Raw genomic sequence first — 17970 nt, 5'->3', positions numbered from 1 at the left:
CACCTCTCTCATAGGTTCTCCTCTTTATTCTCTCTCTTGCCCATTAGGGCTCTACTCTGGGCACCCTCAAGGGATATTTGTCTGCTATCTCTGCCTTCTTACGGCAACCAGACCAACCTTCTCTTTTCAAATCTCCCATTGTTGAGAGGTTTCTTAAAGGCCTTACTCATATGTTTCCTCCCGTCCCATTCAGCATGCCCCAGTGGGATTTGAACTTGGTTCTCACATACTGCAGGGCCACCCCTTTTGAGCCGCCCCATAACTGTCCTTTACGGCTCTTAAGCCTTAAACCAGCTTTCTTCATTGCCATCACTTCTGCTCGCAAAGTGAGTGAGCTTCAGGCTCTTTCTTCAAAGCCACCATTCCTAGCAGTGCATCCTGACAAAGTGGTGCTTTGTACCAGGGCTTCCTTTCTTCCCACAGTGGTAACGCCTTTTCATATGAGCTAATTTATCACCTTACCTGCTTCTTACACACCCCCAAATCCCTCTCATGAGGAGGAGAGACTCCACTGTCTGGATCCAAAAAGAGCATTGGCGCTCTATCTAGATCGTACCAAGGATTTCCAGGTGGACAACCAAATCTTTGTGGGATATGTGGGTGCAACGAAAGGGAAGGCAGTGCAGAAGAGGACCATCTCACGATGGGTAGTCCTCTGCATCAAGATGTGCTACGCTTTGGCAAAATTGGCACTCATTCAACCACAGCAACTGCTGCTACCACAGCGTTAGCACGTGGCGTTCCAATCCTGGGTATCTATCAGGCAGTAACTTGGGTGTCCTTACATACGTTCACCAAGCACTGGGGTGGCACATATGTACAACGCCTGTGGAGTCGCCCGATGCCACCTAACTGCTCACAGGGGTATAGCTTCTAGAAAAAATCTCCAGATCCACTCTGACGCCTGGGGAAATTCAAAGGTAAGGAATCTGCAACTAGAATAGGTCTTTCCCAGATATATTGTTACTGAAGGTAAGTAACTTGTACTTCTTAAACTGATTGGCTGGCAGGAAGGCAGCAGAGCATCAAATGTTTTTTTTCCAGATTTTCTGCATATTTCTCTAAAGTGATGTTCCCTTCGACCTCTTTGGACCAGAACATGTCTTTAGCATACATGAGCCAATGTATATGTGCCCCTGGATATAAAAATTATGGGACAGCATCTGTAGATAGTTTTGCTAAACCAAGCTTCTATTAAGCACCTTGAGCAGAAGTGCTAGTTTGGGCCACCAGTACTACCTTTGTAGAGCTCAACCTCTGGTGGCTCACAAGTGAAAATAAATACAATTTCCAACATCTACATGTCCAATGGTATTGATTACTGGTAACATACCTCCCTCACAAGTGACCAGCCAGAAGACCGTTATAAAAAAAACATACTTTTTTGATTGTTTTTTTTTTTTTTTTCTCTTTCAGTAAATTTCACTAAAAATGCAAATTTTTGTAAAGCCTCTCCTGCTTAGGGGTGTGTCTTTGTGAAGGATGGCTCATATGTTTGTTCACAACCTCCTCATTGTAAGGATGCCATTCTTTCATAGGCACGCAAGTGATTGTCATGCATAATACACTCCCTGATTGCTACTGCTATTTATCTGAGCATCATTTAAGTATCGCCACTCTGAATATATGGAAAGTAATCATGGAACTGTAGGAGAACATAGCAGTACCGGCTTAAGCAAGGGATCCATATGTATTTGGCAGTTCTCTCTGTTTATGACTGGCCAAGGAAATAAATTGGAAAACAAATGTATTTTTTCTTGGCCTGGATTTTATTAAAAAATAAACTTTTTTCCTTCAGCACGATGTTTGTTGAGTAGGTGGGCCTAGTTACTGATCCAACTGTGGATTTCTTGAGTATATCGTTAGCAAATGTGGAGAGATCTGCCCAAGTGTTCTGGTAGGCACCCAGACATTTAATTTATTTATTTATTTTTTTCAAAATTGCTTTGACTTGCAAAACTGGGACACTTTTTTAGGTATCTGATTCATTAGTGGGGCCACTTATTTTGGTGCCTGGGCCTATTTTCTATCCTAGTCCAACCCTGAGAAGATAAATAAGGCTGCCAAATAGAGATCAGTGTGTAGTTACTTGTCTGATTTTCCTACGGATGCCCTTTTTTTGATGTGTGTGGTGTGTGCACACACACTTAAACATACATACATACATACATAAAGGGGTTCTGTGTTAGGGGACTTAGTTTCTGTTGCACTTTCCTCTGACTCCCGTGAGTGTTAAATTGAAATGTTGATGCTTTTACTACAAATATTTGCCCTGGCAGATTTTTCATCTATTGTTCCCCATTTCCTACTGCCAGGTGTTCTTAGAGACTGTAAGAACCTGTGGTTCCTCTTTACCACGGATGTTGCATTGATGCCTTGCGAATTGTCATGTAAACGTACCTAGGTCATATGACAGTGCTTCAGATACCCGCTGTCCCCAAGTGGCTGGAGTGCGGAGCACCACATAAAACAAGAGTTGGGAAAAAATGATTTCTTTTTAAAACGGCACAATTGATTGTTTATTTTCAAATTTGTTTGCAAATTCTCCCATGCTGTACAAGCTAATATCCCACAGCCATACGTGTTACCTATTACTGTACCTGAATACATGGAAAACACTCTGCAGAGCCTCCGGACAGGAGGAATTGTCGTGACTGTAGATTTCATGAACTGCATATTTTGTCCCTGGGCTTCTTGTTATGACTTTGCAGTACGTTCAGCTAAGTTAAATTGAAAAGGCCTTTTTATAAAAGTAATGTGTACAAAATAATTCACTTCAGCCATCATCTAATTTCTCTCTTAAACCTACATGTATCCACAGTTTTTTGCATGGGTGCCAAAGTATAAAAAGGAACCACCTCAAATATGAAAACAGCCTAGGATGTGCACAAGAAGAGTGGTTTACGCTGTTATTACTCAACTTGCATCTTCACTAAATATTATGTTTTGTAACTGCAGTTCATTTGTGAAGTGAAATAACTGGTGTCTGTGATGGTAACAGGCAATTCTTGTCTCTAAGTAGTGGTGGCAGTATGCTTCACAACAGGGCAAGCACTTATTGGAATTCAAGATGAGACTTTAGTGGTAGAAGTACTTTTTCAAGTAAAAACAACAATGGGTTGTTTGTGGTGATCTGTGATGGTCGTAAATTGATCATGTTTGGCTTCCGAAGCCGTGGAGGCGAAGGCACTGATCTCCATTTTGGGTGTGTAAATGTTGAAACTCGAAATCTCAGTTTCCTGGAAAATAACCCTGTCACATTGTCTCCACGTTCTGTTGTCACCTTTTCCCAAGTCTAGTAGTCCCTCAGATCCTGGTGCTGTTCGGCTGAAATGTCATATCTTTTCAGTTTCTTCCTGTGTCGCGTAATGAATACCAAGTTCAACTTTTTGTACCAGACAGTCCATTACTGTAATGTTTCCAACTTTAGAAGAGGTGATTTGTCTTTATTGATCGAAATACAAGTGGAGGTTCCAGGAAAGTATTGAATGTCTTTTCTTTGTTACGTTTTTTATTATGTTTTCCCTTTTCTTAACCTGTTACATTTTCAGTTTTTGCTGTTTTTTTTCTGTTTCTACTGGTAGATGCGAAAGTATACATGCATACATGTATGTGCACTTTAACCTATGTGCAGGCAATAAGTACATTTGGGGAACATGCCTCCTAGTAAGTTATCTTCTAAAAGGTGTCCTTATAGGATAGTCTGTAGCTAACCAGTGTGGTACTACACTTTGGAATTTGTTAACTTTTTGTATGTATTATAAGATTTGTAGCAGCTTGTAGTGACACATTTGGCATTAAGTGTAGCATATAAGCAATATTTTAGTGTTTAAGTTATTATTTTGTCCCTACAGTAACATCCGTTGCTTCAAGATTGACCAGCCATCCACAGGTTTCTCTGCGACCGACTCTTCAGTTGCGCCAGCGGTATGGAGTCATGGTTACACGGAAGCCTCAGGAATTAAGAATAAGTAAGTCAAAATTTGTCATGAATTTCTACAAATGAAAGCTGTTAATTTGTGGGACCCAATTTTCATCCAAAACCAGGACTTTGAGTTGAGCTATCCCAAAGTAGTTAATTCTCTCTCATTTTGATCAGTCTCTACATGCAGATTCTTGCAACACTACTGCATCAAGTAGGTGTCCGATTTTACATTGTGTGTGACACACCCTGGTCATTTTTGGTGTATCCCACCCCGCTGGTAAAGTGTCAGAACCACAGAGCCCTGGTTAAATGCCTGATACTCAGTCGTGGATGTCCACTTACTTATAGCATCTGAAACCTAAAAAACAGGAGGTCTTCTCACTTTTCCAGTTACCGCTTTATGGAAAAATATCCTCCAGCTAGAAATAATGAAGCTGACACCTATCCCAGCAAAAGACATGCACAGTCTGGGTAGCTGATGCACTCCATCTTGCACTTGACTCATTAATGTTTGTTTGGACCAAGGATGGAACAATAAAAGGATCTTCCGTTAATCAGCTCTAACATACTCATCCGAGTTACAGGTGCCTTAATTCTAACTTGATTAGATTGTGGTATATCTAACTGCCCCTGAAGAACTTCTCCATAATCTTCAACTGGATTAAATTGTTCATGGTTGGCTGTTCTTTGGGGTAAACTGGTGTGAGCATATCTCACCTTTGATGAGGTCCCTGTAGATTTTCCTCTCAAGCTTTGACTATTGTTCACAGGGAAATAAGCAAGAAATCTAATAACTCTTTAGCGTCCTTGTTTACTCCTTATGGCCAAAGCAGACCCCTGCATGCATTAAACCAAGTATCTGATAGAGACTTCTAGCTGCAGAATCCTTACCTTTGAAACTTTTGTGAAAGCAGTACCTCTGTGCGCTTTTGGGTGCTTATTTCGGTTCTGCAAGGCATCATTGGTTCAGGAAGTGATGTCGCAGTCATCTATGTAGGCACCACCCAGGTGCACGGATGTCAGTTCTTTCTTTCCATTCCAGTTAGCACCAATCGAGAGAAAAGCTACCCCTCTGTCTCTTTTTGACAGTTTATTTCAACTTTTTGTTGACCCTCTTTGAAAGTGTGTCGAGGATGTCTTGAAGGAAGACTGGGTTTAAGCCCTGTGGCTCATGTCACCATGCCGGTTACAGACCACCATCTGGTCTGTTTATGGTGTCTCTGGCACGACCATGTCTTAGTCATGCTCGGACTGTCGGGCCATGGTAGAGAAAGCTTTGGGGGAGAGGTCCCTAAAGCTGCTTGTGTCCAGACAGTAGACGCCAGCAAGCGCAACTCTAGGAGGTCTCGGTCCTGATAGAGGAGAAGGTCGCAGGGCCGCTCCAGAAACCCCAAGTCCTCTTCATCACACTCGAGGTCCTCCAGATAATAGGTGAAGAAGTACAAGAAGAACTGGTTTATCAGCTGACGCAACAAGAGAGGACCATCAGTGTTCCAGGACTGTTCTGTTGAGTTGTTGCCATATCAGACTCAGTGCCGCCTAACCCCCCCTAACCAGGAATCTGAGCAACCCCCCTCAGTTTAAAGAATTTTAGAAATCCATGTGCCAAGGCTTTGAGTGGGCTGACCCCTCCGAAGCGCCTTTTGCACCCGCAGGGTCTCAGCAGGCACCATCAGGTTCTGCACAGACAGCCCCTTCTTCAGCTCCGATGGGGTCTCACGAGTCCAATCCAAGAGTGCGAAGGGCCACTGGTCCCTTTAGAATACCAATGAGAAGAACCCAATATCATTGGACTGGTATGAGGAGCAGGGAATTCCAGTAAACTGGGCACCTCCTCAGATACTGGCTTGCTCTCTCCTCCCACTGTGGCTATAGAGATGGGAGCATCTTACGCAGTGGTGGTGAAGAGGGTAGTGGAGGTCCTTGATCTCGAACTTCTCTTGGTGGAGGTTAAGACTAACCTCTTGACCGAAGTGCTTCACCCTGTGGCTTCCTCATCCAAACCCCTATTACCCTTTAATGAAGCACTGACAGATGTCATTGTTGGAACTTGGTCCAAGCCCATCACATAGGGTCCTGTGAACAAGTCACCTGCTAGCCGACATTGGCATGCCCCTGGTGATGTGGTAGTTTCCTCACTCAACACCCTACCCCTGATATCTTGGTAGTCCAGGCCTAAACTTCGTATGGGGTCTTCCCTGCCGCTTCCCCAGATAGGGAATCTAAGAGGCTGGTTAGCTTAGGCAAGAAAATATTTTCTTCCGCTAGCCTAGCAATTGAGGTCAGTGAACACTGCATGCCTGTTGGGCCATTATTCCTAGACCTTGTGGGATACAGTTGCACAAGTGCTGCCACATGTCCTATAGCAGGCCAGGGCCATCCTTTCCAAAGCAGTGAAGGATGGGAAAGATGTAGCAAAGTTCCCTATTAGGTGTGATTTGGGCATGACTAACTAGCTGGGAAGGCAAACCTCATGGACATGCCCTTCGACTGAGTCGTCTCTTTGGAGAAGAGGCAGATTCGGGGCTGGAGCACTTTAAGGACTTGTGGGCTAAGTCCAAGTCCTTGGGCCTCTCAGTGACACCTCTCCCCCAGCCTGCCTTTTGTGGCTACGGAAGAGGCACACCACTGCACCAGTCCTGTGCCAGCCACCGTGCTGTGCAGGCTCCCCAAGCTGTGCGAGGACGTGGATGCGATGCATTCCTGCCCCTTGGGTCTGGTAGCCAGAAGTCATCCTCCACCAACCCCTCCGCAGCTGCAGCCTTTAAGCCCACCAGGTCTGGTTCTGCCTGACCATGGGTGCCCAGTTGGAGTAAGAATGTAACATCATCTCCTCTGCTGGCAGTCCATAACATCAGACAAATGGGTTTTGCAGATCATTCGGAGGGGCTACTCACTCCCTTTCCAATCTTTCTATCCCCCTATACCTCCAACTCAACAACAGCTGGTGGAGGATTATCTGACCTTGCTCTGAGTGTAAGTTACAGTTCTCCTGACCAAGGGGGCTATAGAAAGGGCTCCGATATCAGAAGTAGGCATTGGTTGAAGTTCTCGCTACTTTGATACCCAAAAGAAACAAGGGTCTTCGCCCTATTTTAGTTCTGCGAACCGTAAATCTTTCTAAAAAAGGAGAAACTCAAGATGCTCACTTTGGCTCAGGTGTAGTCTGCCATGGACCAAGGAGACTGGCTGGTAGCATTGGACTTGCAGGATGTGTATTTTTACATCCCCACCCTCCCTGCCTGCCCACAGGTGTTCTCTGTGGTTCAAAGGAGGTCAGGAGCACTTCTCAATGCTTCCTTTTGGCCTTACTAGTGCCCCTCGGGTGTTCACCAAGGTAATGGCGGTAGTCACAGCTCATTTGTGCTGGTTAGTGGTTTCAGTGTTCCCCTACCTTCATGACTGGCTGTTAAAGGTGGGCTCGCCCCAGACACTTATCTCCCAACTTCAGACTACAACGGACCTCCTACATTTGCTGGGATTTACTATAAACGTGCCGAAGTCGCACCTCCCTCCTTCTCAGATGCTCCTTTTCATCTGAGCTGTTTTGGACACAGTGCAGTTTCTGGCTTTTCCTCCTGAGCAGCGAGTCCATGATATTTAAGTTATGTTACTGATGTTTCAGCATTTATCCCTGACTTTGGTGAGAATGACTCTAAGGCTGCTGGGCCTCATGGCCTCCTGCATCCTGCTAGTGAATCACGCCGGATGGCATATACAGGCTTTTCATTGGGACCTGAAGTTCCAGTGGGTGCTGCATCAAGGGACTCTTGCCCACATGGTCCAGATCTCGGAGGGAATTGGAAAGTACCTACAGTGGTAGCTTATGAATTGTGATTGGGTCAAAGACAGACTCCTCTCCCTTCCCCGACCAGACCTGACAGTAGTGACAGATGGATCACTCCTGGGATGGGGTGGCCATCTAAGAAAGGTGGAGATAAGAGGACTCTGGTCTCCCGTGGAAACCGGACTCCACATCAACGTGCTGGAGCACTGTGCGATCCAGCTAGCATTGAAAGCGTTTTTTCCCTCTGTTAAGGGGATGTTAGTGCTGGTATTCACGGACAGCACCACTGCCATGTGGTACTGCAACAAGCAGGGCGGGGTGGGGTTGTGGACACTTTGTCAAGAGCCCCTGCTTCTCTGGACATGGCTAGAACAGCAGAGCATAACCCTGGTGGTTCTGCACCTAACAGGTTCTCTGAACGACAGGACAGATGAACTCATAAGTCGCTACCAAGCGCATCACAAGTGGCATCTCCCTCCGTAGGTGGCCCAAGGTCTCTTTCAGCAGTGGGGAGAGCATTGGTTAGATGGTTGCCTCCAAAGAGAACATGAAATTTCAGCAGTTTTGTGCATTGGAGTTTCCAAAGCGGCTATCACTCTGAGAGGCTTTTCTTCTTAAGTGGAGTTCAGACCTCCTGTACTTCTTTCTGCTTGTACCCCTTATACCAAGATTTCTCAAGAAGATCAGAACCGACTGTGCCCGAGTCATTCTTGTGGCTCCGGACTGGGCATGGAGAGCCTGGTACCTCGAGCTTCTGAAAATCAGCATCAATCCTAATATCAGGCTTCCCCTTTGGGACAATCTTCTGTCGCAGCAGCAGGGGAGGGTTCTCCACCTGAACCTGTCAATTCTCCGCCTCCTTGTGTGGAGATTGAGCAGTGACAGTTGACTGCTTGTGACCTTCCTCCCAAAGTCTGTAAATTTATCTTGGCAGGCAGGCGTTCGTCCACTAAAATGTATATGCCTGCCGATGGTTAAAAAAAAAATGTGTAAAATATTGTACAGAAAAGTCTATTGACCCTCTTTCTGCCTTTTTTGAGATATTCTTCTCTTTATTCTTAGCCTTGCCCAGCAGGGCTCTGCTGTGGGCACTCGTAAGTGTTCCCTCTCTGCTCTGTCCGCCTTTCTGCGGCTGCCTCACCAACCCTCTTTGTGGTGTCTACAGCACAACGTGTACCGTATAGAGCAAAGTATCCGAAAAACTAAGCAACAGACTATCCTATAACATGTGGGGGAATCTGACTATTGTTAAGAAATTCTGTAAAAATGGCTCTGACATGGGCAAAGCCCTGCAACCCCCATTCCCCTTTCCCCGACCCCATTACATACATCTTAGTTGGACGTGTTTTGGTCTAGTGTACACATATTACACTTGTGCATGGCTTGTTTGCACAATGATGTGCTTTTTTCTGTGACCAGGGTTTTCTGCCACAAGCATACCCACGTAGTTCCTTGGACTATCAATGTCCCCGTTGCTTTGTAAGGCAGTTGCTAGGATCCTGTTTCCGCTTATACAGTGTTAATCCCAGTTTGTCCAAGCCAAAGCCAAGCTTTTAAATGCTCACCAATAATGGGATCTCCGTCTTTCACTTTGGTGCTTTTAAATTTGGACCATATATATATATATATTTTTAAACATTTTATTTCTATTGGTGCAGAGATGCAACACATTGCCAAAAATAAACATCTACCGTTAAATAGCAATAGCACCTGTCAGCCTGTAGACAGATACAAGAGGTCAGTGAAGAGCATGGGGCCAATTCCTGTTTTGGTCTGGGGCCCCCTTCCATTCGTTTAATTGGCTTTCAGTTCATTGGCCCTGCCCTCTGCGGCACAGTTACTCATCCAACCCTGGTTTACAGCCCTTGTTCTCTCAGCTCCATCCATTTGCCTCATACTTTATCTACACCACTCGTTCTACTAGTATACAACAATCTCTATTCTCTGCCTACTGTGCTGCACTCATTGAACCGTAACCTTTGAATGTGGCAGAGAATTCTGAGTTCCCCCATTGGTATCTGAAGGGATCTTTAAGGAGAGCTGTGATGTCCTTAACCTGAAATATTCAATGATTGAATGCCTATCCTTGCTTAGAAGTTGTTGTTTTCTTTGCTTGCCTCTTGAGATTCGTACGTTGTATTTGGCTGTGTATTTATATTATACAAGTATGTATACGGATCAAGGTGTGCAGCTGGAGACCATATAAGATTGTGTGCCAGGATTAGACTGGTGGAAACCAGATGAGCCTAAAGGCCCTTATTTGCCTTTTACAGTAAATTCCTCTTTCTTTCTTTTTGTGAAACAACTGCCTGAATTATCCAACGATGGCGTAAGCATAATAAAATGTTGGCAGAAAATATAGAGGAAACTCTTTTAGAGCTCTCTAGAATCCACTTGCAATTTTTACTAGTGACCCGAATGATGAAGAGGGGTGTTTCAACCCCACCCTGCCAGCTGAGGGTAGATGGAGAGTGGAGCGGAGTCCTCCGTTCATGCCCCATGTTGCAGAAGTACAGTTTCTCTAGCATGGGATTATCTCCAATGCTGTTTATACAATACATTTTCGATATACAATGTATCCTGGAACACATTTTTAACATACATGAGTTTAGATTTGAAAATAACTTAAGAAAAGAATGCCTCTATGTACCAGCATGGTCTTTCTTTGAAAAAAATAGTTGTACAAATTAGTCATAATAGTGTTTGTTCAACTAGAAACACCAACATTCTAGTTTGTTTTAAAGAAGCTGGCAGTGGTGTTCCTGTGCATAGACTATACATGGGTGAAAACTGACTACAACTTTAAGTATTCTGGAACCCACTTTCCCATCATGCACAGCAGGCATGGAGACAGTCAATTGCTTCTTTCCACTCAACAGTCAAGTATACCAAGCACTGGTGAATTTTTGAAAGGTTGCTTAGTTAAGCCTCTACATGTTTTTCATAAGATCTAAATATTTATTATTTTTCTTACCAAACTTATTTCTGATTTATATTACACTACTGACCTTCCAGCATTCATATTGAATTTTAGTCCAACAGAAAGTCCCTAACAGAATATTCTCTATGAATAGGGGCACTGTTTTACTATTAAGACTGAGCCAAAGATTGTAGGGCAACCTGCAGATTGTACACTATTGAAATGTTGGAAGGTGGGTGTTTATTCAAAAAGGTCATTAGCTAGGTAAATAATATCCTAAATCATAACTCGCTGACACAGGGGCAATAAACACTTGCTTTGTGAAAGAAAAGTTCATGCCAGGAAAAGCAGCTACCCTTTGTCTTGTGAAGAAAATGCCCCTTCCAGACATTTGCAGTGCCACACCTGATAATCAGACTAGACCAGGTTTCTCCAACGTGTAGCTCCTAAGCTACATGTAGCTCTCTATCCTGCTAAAAGTAGCTCTCCTGTGTGCAGCTTACTAAATTAGAAGCTTTTGTTTGGTTGAAATAATATAGTTATACCAAAATTGAAAAGTGTGTATACAAGACGAAAATGTGGTATTTTCAGAACTCAGGTGCTGATCTTTGGCCAAAATGGTTGAATTTGCAAGACATATTTAAAGCTGATATTTGAGAGATACATTTATGACACTGGCAAGACTTATTACTCATATTGTTATGTTGGTGGTGGGACAGTGCAGCTTTGGCTGTAATGTATTACCTCGTAGAAGCATTCTGAATTAACAAAGCCTTTTTGACTTTACAGCTAGTAACCCCCCTGAGGTGATCACTGCTGGTAGTCATGAATGGGTGGCCATTAATGCAACCTTGTCTGATGTAGTTATTATTAGAACCTTAATAATATTAGTAGCAGGGGATGTTTTTCATTGACCATAAGTAGATCTTATTGCAGAAAAGGTTGTAGGCTCCTGGTCTAGACTTACTGCATATTACCAGACTTTAGAACAAATTCCTGAGTAGGGTGGGCTTCCTTCCACAGTTTATTTGCCTAATGATTCTCATTGTGCTCCTGACAACCTGCTTCTAAGGTCGCTGTAAACGTGTGTGTGTGTGTGTGTGTATATATATGTTCGATGGCATGTGTAGCTGCAGATACACATGCTGTGCATTATCCTGCCATCTAGTGTTGGGCTCGGAGTGTTACAAGTTGTTTTTCTTCGAAGAAGTCTTTTCGAGTCACGGGAACGAGTGGCTCCTCCCTTTCGGCTCCATTGCGCATGGGCGTCGACTCCATCTTAGATCGTTTTCTTTCCGCCATCGGGTTCGGACGTATTCCTCTTCGCTCCGTAATTCGAATTGGGGAAACTTGGAAAATCATCGAAATTCGTCGGTATTGTTTGCGTTCGGGCCCGGTTTAGTATCATCACATTGGCACCGACAACAAGACCGCTTCAGCGGCCCTTCGGGGCTTCCGCACTTAATCGAGGCCTGGTCGGCCCGACCACACCCGTCGACAAAGAACTAATTGACCGGACCCCTTTCCGTTTCTGTCCGAAGTGCCACGCCAAGTATCCTTACACAGACCAGCATCGGGTCTGTAACCTGTGTTTATCGCCTGAACACAGAGAGGATACTTGCGAGGCCTGCAGACCGTTTCGATCCAAGAAGACCTTAAGAGGTCGACGCGCAAGGTGGTTACAGATGGCGTCGAAACAGTCGCAGCATCTTGACGCCGAGGAAGAAGAGACGCGGATATCCATCGAAGGTTCAGACTCTGATGAATCCGACGGGGATCGACCACCGACGGCGGCACAAAAAGTGAGTACACCTGCCCCGTCCCACACCCAAGGTCAGGTCAAAAAACAAAAGGCTTCGGGGACTCCACTGCCGGAAGGCAATGGCTTAACCCACAGAAAGGACGGTGACCAAGTAACATCGGCACCGAAAAAGGCCAAATCAGTGCCGAAGACATCCGACTCCGGTCGAGAAACCGGCACCGAAAAGAGTCGGCATCGAATAATCGAATCAAGTAAATCACGAAAAAGCCACTCTGAGCCGAAACCAACAATCTCCATTGGGGTTTTGATACCGAAAAAAACGGCTTCAGGGCCGAAAAAGGCGTCCTACACGGAAGAGCAGGGGCTCTCTCTACAGCTCAAAGAAAAGCATAGATTTGAGCAGGAACTGGATCTAGAAGAGTATAAACAAACTCAGCAAAGGCTAGAAATCCAGAAACATACAGGGAAGATACAAACTATCCCTCCGCTCAAGTCCAAAAGAAAACTGACTTTTCACGAGACTGAGATGCAACCAAAGGCCAAAGTGGTTAGACAAAGATCACCACCACCACAGTTCTCACCACAAACGTCCCCACTTCAATCTCCACAGTTGTTACCAGTGGGTACACCAATGGCAGTGTCACCCACACATACTGGGATGACTCAAGACGATGCGGACCCCTGGGATCTATACGACCCACCAGTTTCAAACAATAGTCCAGAGTGTTATCCGACAAAACCTTTGCCACCAGAGGACAGTACGTCCTACATGCAGGTACTGGCTAGAGCAGCAACATTTCACAACGTAACAATGCACTCAGAACCAGTGAAAGACGACTTCCTGTTTAACACTCTGGCATCCTCGCATGCATCGTATCAAAGCCTGCCAATGTAACCAGGCATGCTTAAACATGCACAACAGGTTTTCCAACCAAGAACCAGTGAAAGGGAGAGCAATCACGCCAAGGGTCGAGGAAAAAATATAAGCCGCCCCGTCAGACCCTGTGTTTATTACACAACAGCTCCCTCCGGACTCGGTGGTTGTGGGGGCTGCAAGAAAACAGGGTAACTCGCAGTCATCAGGGGATGCGCCACCCCCTGATAAGGAAAGTCGTAAATTTGATGCGGCTGGGGAAAGAGTGGCATCGTAGGCAGCCAATCAGTGGCGAATCGCCAACTCACAAGCCCTCCTTGCCTGATACAACCGAGCACATTGGGACGAGATGCAAGACATCATCCAGCACCTCCCTAAAGAGCACCAAAAACGTGCCCAACAAGTGGTTGAAGAGGGACAGGCCATATCAAATAACCAGATCCACTCTGCAATAGACTCTGCTGATACAGCGGCACGAACTCTAAATACAGCAGTAACAATTATGAGGCATGCATGGCTGCGAAGTTCTGGGTTTAAACCAGAGATACAGCAAGTGGTATTGAATATGCCGTTTAATTAACAGCAACTATTCGGCACAGAAGTGGATACCGCAATAGAAAAAATGAAGACGGACACGGCCAAAGCCATGGGCGCGCTCTACTCCTCTCAATATAGGGGAACATTTACGAAACCACAATTTAGGGGAGGGTTTAGACAGCAACCATCAGAACCATCTACCTCCCAAACAAAACCCACTTACCAATCTCAGTACCAGAGAGGGGGGGTTTTGTGGTTCCTACAGAGGACAGTTCCCAAGAGGAAGAGGGAAATTCCAGCCTACCAAGCAGACCACTGGTAGCAAGCAGTGACTTCAATGTCACACTTCCCCAACACACATCACCAGTGGGGGGGAGATTAACGAAATACCACCACAATTGGACACACAATACCTCAGACATATGGGTTCTATCAATTATCCAACATGGTTACTGCATAGAGTTCACAAGATTCCCTCCAGATGTTCCCCCAAGAATGCACAGAATGTCAATACAACACTTAGACTTATTACAAATAGAAGTCCAAGCACTACTAGCAAAAGAAGCCATAGAACTGGTACCTTATCACCAGAGAGGAACAGGGGTTTACTCCCTGTATTTCATCTTCCCAAAGAAAGACAAAACGTTAAGGCCTATTTTAGATCTCAGAACACTGAATCTCTTCATCAAAACAGATCATTTCCACATGGTAACACTACAGGATGTCGTCCCTTTACTAAAAAAAAAAAATAAGGGAATACATGACAACACTGGATCTAAAGGATGCGTATTTTCACATACCCATCCATCCATCTTAGAGGAAATACCTCAGGTTTGTAATACAAGGCAAACATGACAAATTCAAAGTGTTGCCATTCGGTATAACAACGGCCCCCAGAGTATTTACAAAATGCCTAGCCGTAGTAGCAGCTCATATAAGGAGAAATCACATGCACGTATCCCCCATATTTAGACGATTGGCTAATAAAAGCCAACAATCAACAACAATGTCAAAATCACACGCAATATGTAATAGATACTCTGCACAAACTAGGGTTTTCTATAAATTACCAAAAATCACATTTACAACCATCCCAAATACAACAATACTTGGGAGCAACACTCAACACGCAAAGAGCAATTGCCACTCCAAGTCCACAAAGAGTCCAGTTGTTTCAAAATATAAAATCAAGCATGCAATCAAACCAACAATACACGGTCAGGTTTGTGATGAAACTACTAGGCATGATGTCCTCATGCATAGCTATTGTCCCAAATGCAAGACTACACATGCAGCCCTTACAACCGTGCCTAACAAAACAATGGACGCAGGCACAGGGTCAACTCCAAGATCTAGTGTTGATAGACCGCTAAACACACTCTTTGCTTCAGTGGTGGAACCCTGTAAATTTAAACAAAGGGCGGCCTTTTCAAGACCCAGCACCTCACGCCATTATCACACCAGACGCCTCCATGATTGGGTGGGAAGCACACTTCAACAATCACAGCATACAAGGTCAATGGGACAAACAACTTTGCATAAATCATTTAGAACTGCTAGCAGTCTTTCTAGCGCTAAAAGCCTTTCAGCCCCTTATAGCCCACAAACATATCCTTGTCAAGACAGACAATATGACAACAATGTATTATTTAAACAAACAAGGGGGGACACACTCATCACAACTGTGTATCCTAGCGCAAAATATTTGGCACTGGGCAATTCACAACAACATTTGCCTGATAGCACAATATATACCAGGCATTCGCAATCAGATAGCCGACAGTCTCAGTCGAGATCACCAACAGTCTCACGAATGGGAAATACATCCCCAAATTCTACAAGATCACTTCTACCACTGGGGGACACCAAACATAGATTTGTTTGCAACAAAAGAAAACGCAAAATGCCAAAACTTCGCGTCCAGATACACACACCCTCAGTCCAAGGGCAATGCTCTATGGATCAGCTGGTCAGGGATATTTGCTTACGCCTTTCCCCCTCTCCCGCTCATTCCTTTTCTGGTCAACAAAATGAGTCAAAACAAACTCAAACTAATACTCATAGCCCCAACGTGGGCTCGCCAACCGTGGCACACCACACTGTTGGACTTCTATGTAGTACCACACATCAAACTAACAAACAGACCAGATCTGTTAACGCAACACAAACAACAGATCAGACACCCGAATCCTGCATCGCTCAACCTAGCAATCTGGCTCCTGAACTCTTAGAATTCGGATATCTAAACCTCTCAAAAGAGTGTATGGAGGTCATTAAACAAGCAAGAAAACCCACAACAAGGCATTTTTATGCTAATAAATGGAAAAGGTTTGTTTTCTACTGCCAGGCTAATCAAATTATGCCGCTAAACGCCTCCATACAAAACATTGTAAGTTATTTACTACACTTACAAAAAGCAAATCTTGCTTTTTCTTCCATTAAAATCCATCTCACTGCAATATCTGCTTATTTGCAGATTACACATACAAAATCACTTTTTAGAATCCCAGTTATCAAAGCCTTTATGTAGGGACTAAAAAGAATCATACCCCCAAGAACACCACCAGTACCCTCGTGGAATCTTAATATTGTACTAACACGACTCATGGGTCCACCATTTGAACCCATGCATTCTTGTCAAATCCAATTCTTGACTTGGAAAGTAGCCTTTCTAATAGCCATCACTTCTCTACGAAGAGTTAGAGAAATACAGGCATTTACTATTCAAGAACCCTTTATACAGATACATAAACATAAAGTGGTTCTCCTTACAAATCCAAAATTTTTAACAAAAGTGATATCACCGTTTCATCTAAACCAAACTGTGGAACTCCCAGTCTTCTTTCCACAACCAGAATCAATAGCAGAAAGGGCACTGCATACATTAGACATTAAAAGAGCGCTAATGTATTACATTGACAGAACAAAACAATTTCGGAAACAAAACAATTATTCGTAGCTTTCCAAAAACCTCACGCAGGTAACCCTATATTCAAACAAGGCATTGCCAGATGGATAGTCAAATGTATTAAGACCTGTTACCTTAAAGCTAAGAGAGAATTACCCATTACTCCAAGGGCACATTCCACTAGGAAAAAAGGTGCCACAATGGCTTTTCTTAGAAATATCCCAATGACAGAGATTTGTAAGGCAGCCACCTGGTCTACGCCCCATACATTCACTAAGCATTACTGTGTAGATGTGTTAGCAACACAACAAGCCACAGTAGGACAGGCTGTACTGAGAACATTGTTTCAGACAACTTCAACTCCTACAGGCTGACCACCGCTTTTGGGGAGATTACTTCTTTGTAGTCTATGCACAGCATGTGTATCTGCAGGTACACATGCCATCGAACAGAAAATGTCACTTACCCAGTGCACATCTGTTTGTGGCATGTTGCGCTGCAGATTCACATGCGCCCTCCCACCTCCCCAGGAGACTGTAGCCGTTTTAGTTGCATGTAAATTGTAAATATATAAATAAACATTCCTTTGATTCACAATATGTACATACATTCCTACTCCATTGCATGGGCACCTCTAGTATTCTTACTTTACCAACTCCTACCTCACCCTTTGCGGGGAAAACAATCTAAGATGGAGTCGACGCCCATGCGCAATGGAGCCAAAAGGGAGGAGCCACTCGGTCCCGTGACTCAAAAAGACTTCTTCGAAGAAAAACAACTTGTAACACTCCGAGCCCAACACTAGATGGCAGGATAATGCACAGCATGTGAATCTGCAGCGCAACATGCTGATCAAGACCGTGTAGGTCGAAACGCATTGGTTTTTGTTTGTCTGGTATCATTTGTTTGTATTAAATGAAGATTTCGTGCAAATCCTGGGAGTGCTGCGTCATTGACAGGAGTGTCAAGCTGGTGTGCAAAGAAAGTGAGGGAAAGGTCCTTCCCTGGCGCGGGCACCGACACTAAGAAGCGCGCCTTAATTGGACCCCTTTGGGACGAATATATATATATATATGTTCGATGGCATGTGTAGCTGCAGATACACATGCTGTGCACAGTCCGCCATCTGGTGTTGGGCTCGGAGTGTTACAAGTTGTTTTTCTTCGAAGAAGTCTTTTCGAGTCACGAGACCGAGGGACTCCTCCCATTTCGAGTCCATTGTGCATGGGCGTCGACTCCATCTTAGATTGTTTTTTT

The 17970-nt window shown here is 44.3% G+C and overlaps 1 protein-coding gene across 4 annotated transcripts in view; it reads left to right on the top strand.

Moving 5' to 3' along the window:
- The window catches only part of PHLPP1 (PH domain and leucine rich repeat protein phosphatase 1), a 604801-nt gene that overhangs the window by 537103 nt on the left and 49728 nt on the right, over window positions 1–17970 (top strand). For all 4 annotated transcript variants that reach the window (XM_069219488.1, XM_069219487.1, XM_069219486.1 and 1 more), the window contains exon 14: window positions 3855–3971. In XM_069219488.1, the coding sequence (XP_069075589.1) occupies window positions 3855–3971 (117 nt within the window). The remainder of the gene's footprint in view (window positions 1–3854; window positions 3972–17970) is intronic.

The sequence above is a fragment of the Pleurodeles waltl genome, chromosome 2_2 (genome assembly GCF_031143425.1).
Source record: "Pleurodeles waltl isolate 20211129_DDA chromosome 2_2, aPleWal1.hap1.20221129, whole genome shotgun sequence".
NCBI lineage: Eukaryota > Metazoa > Chordata > Amphibia > Caudata > Salamandridae > Pleurodeles > Pleurodeles waltl.
Note: the sequence above shows the minus strand (reverse complement) of the source record. Positions and strands in the feature narration are given on the sequence as shown.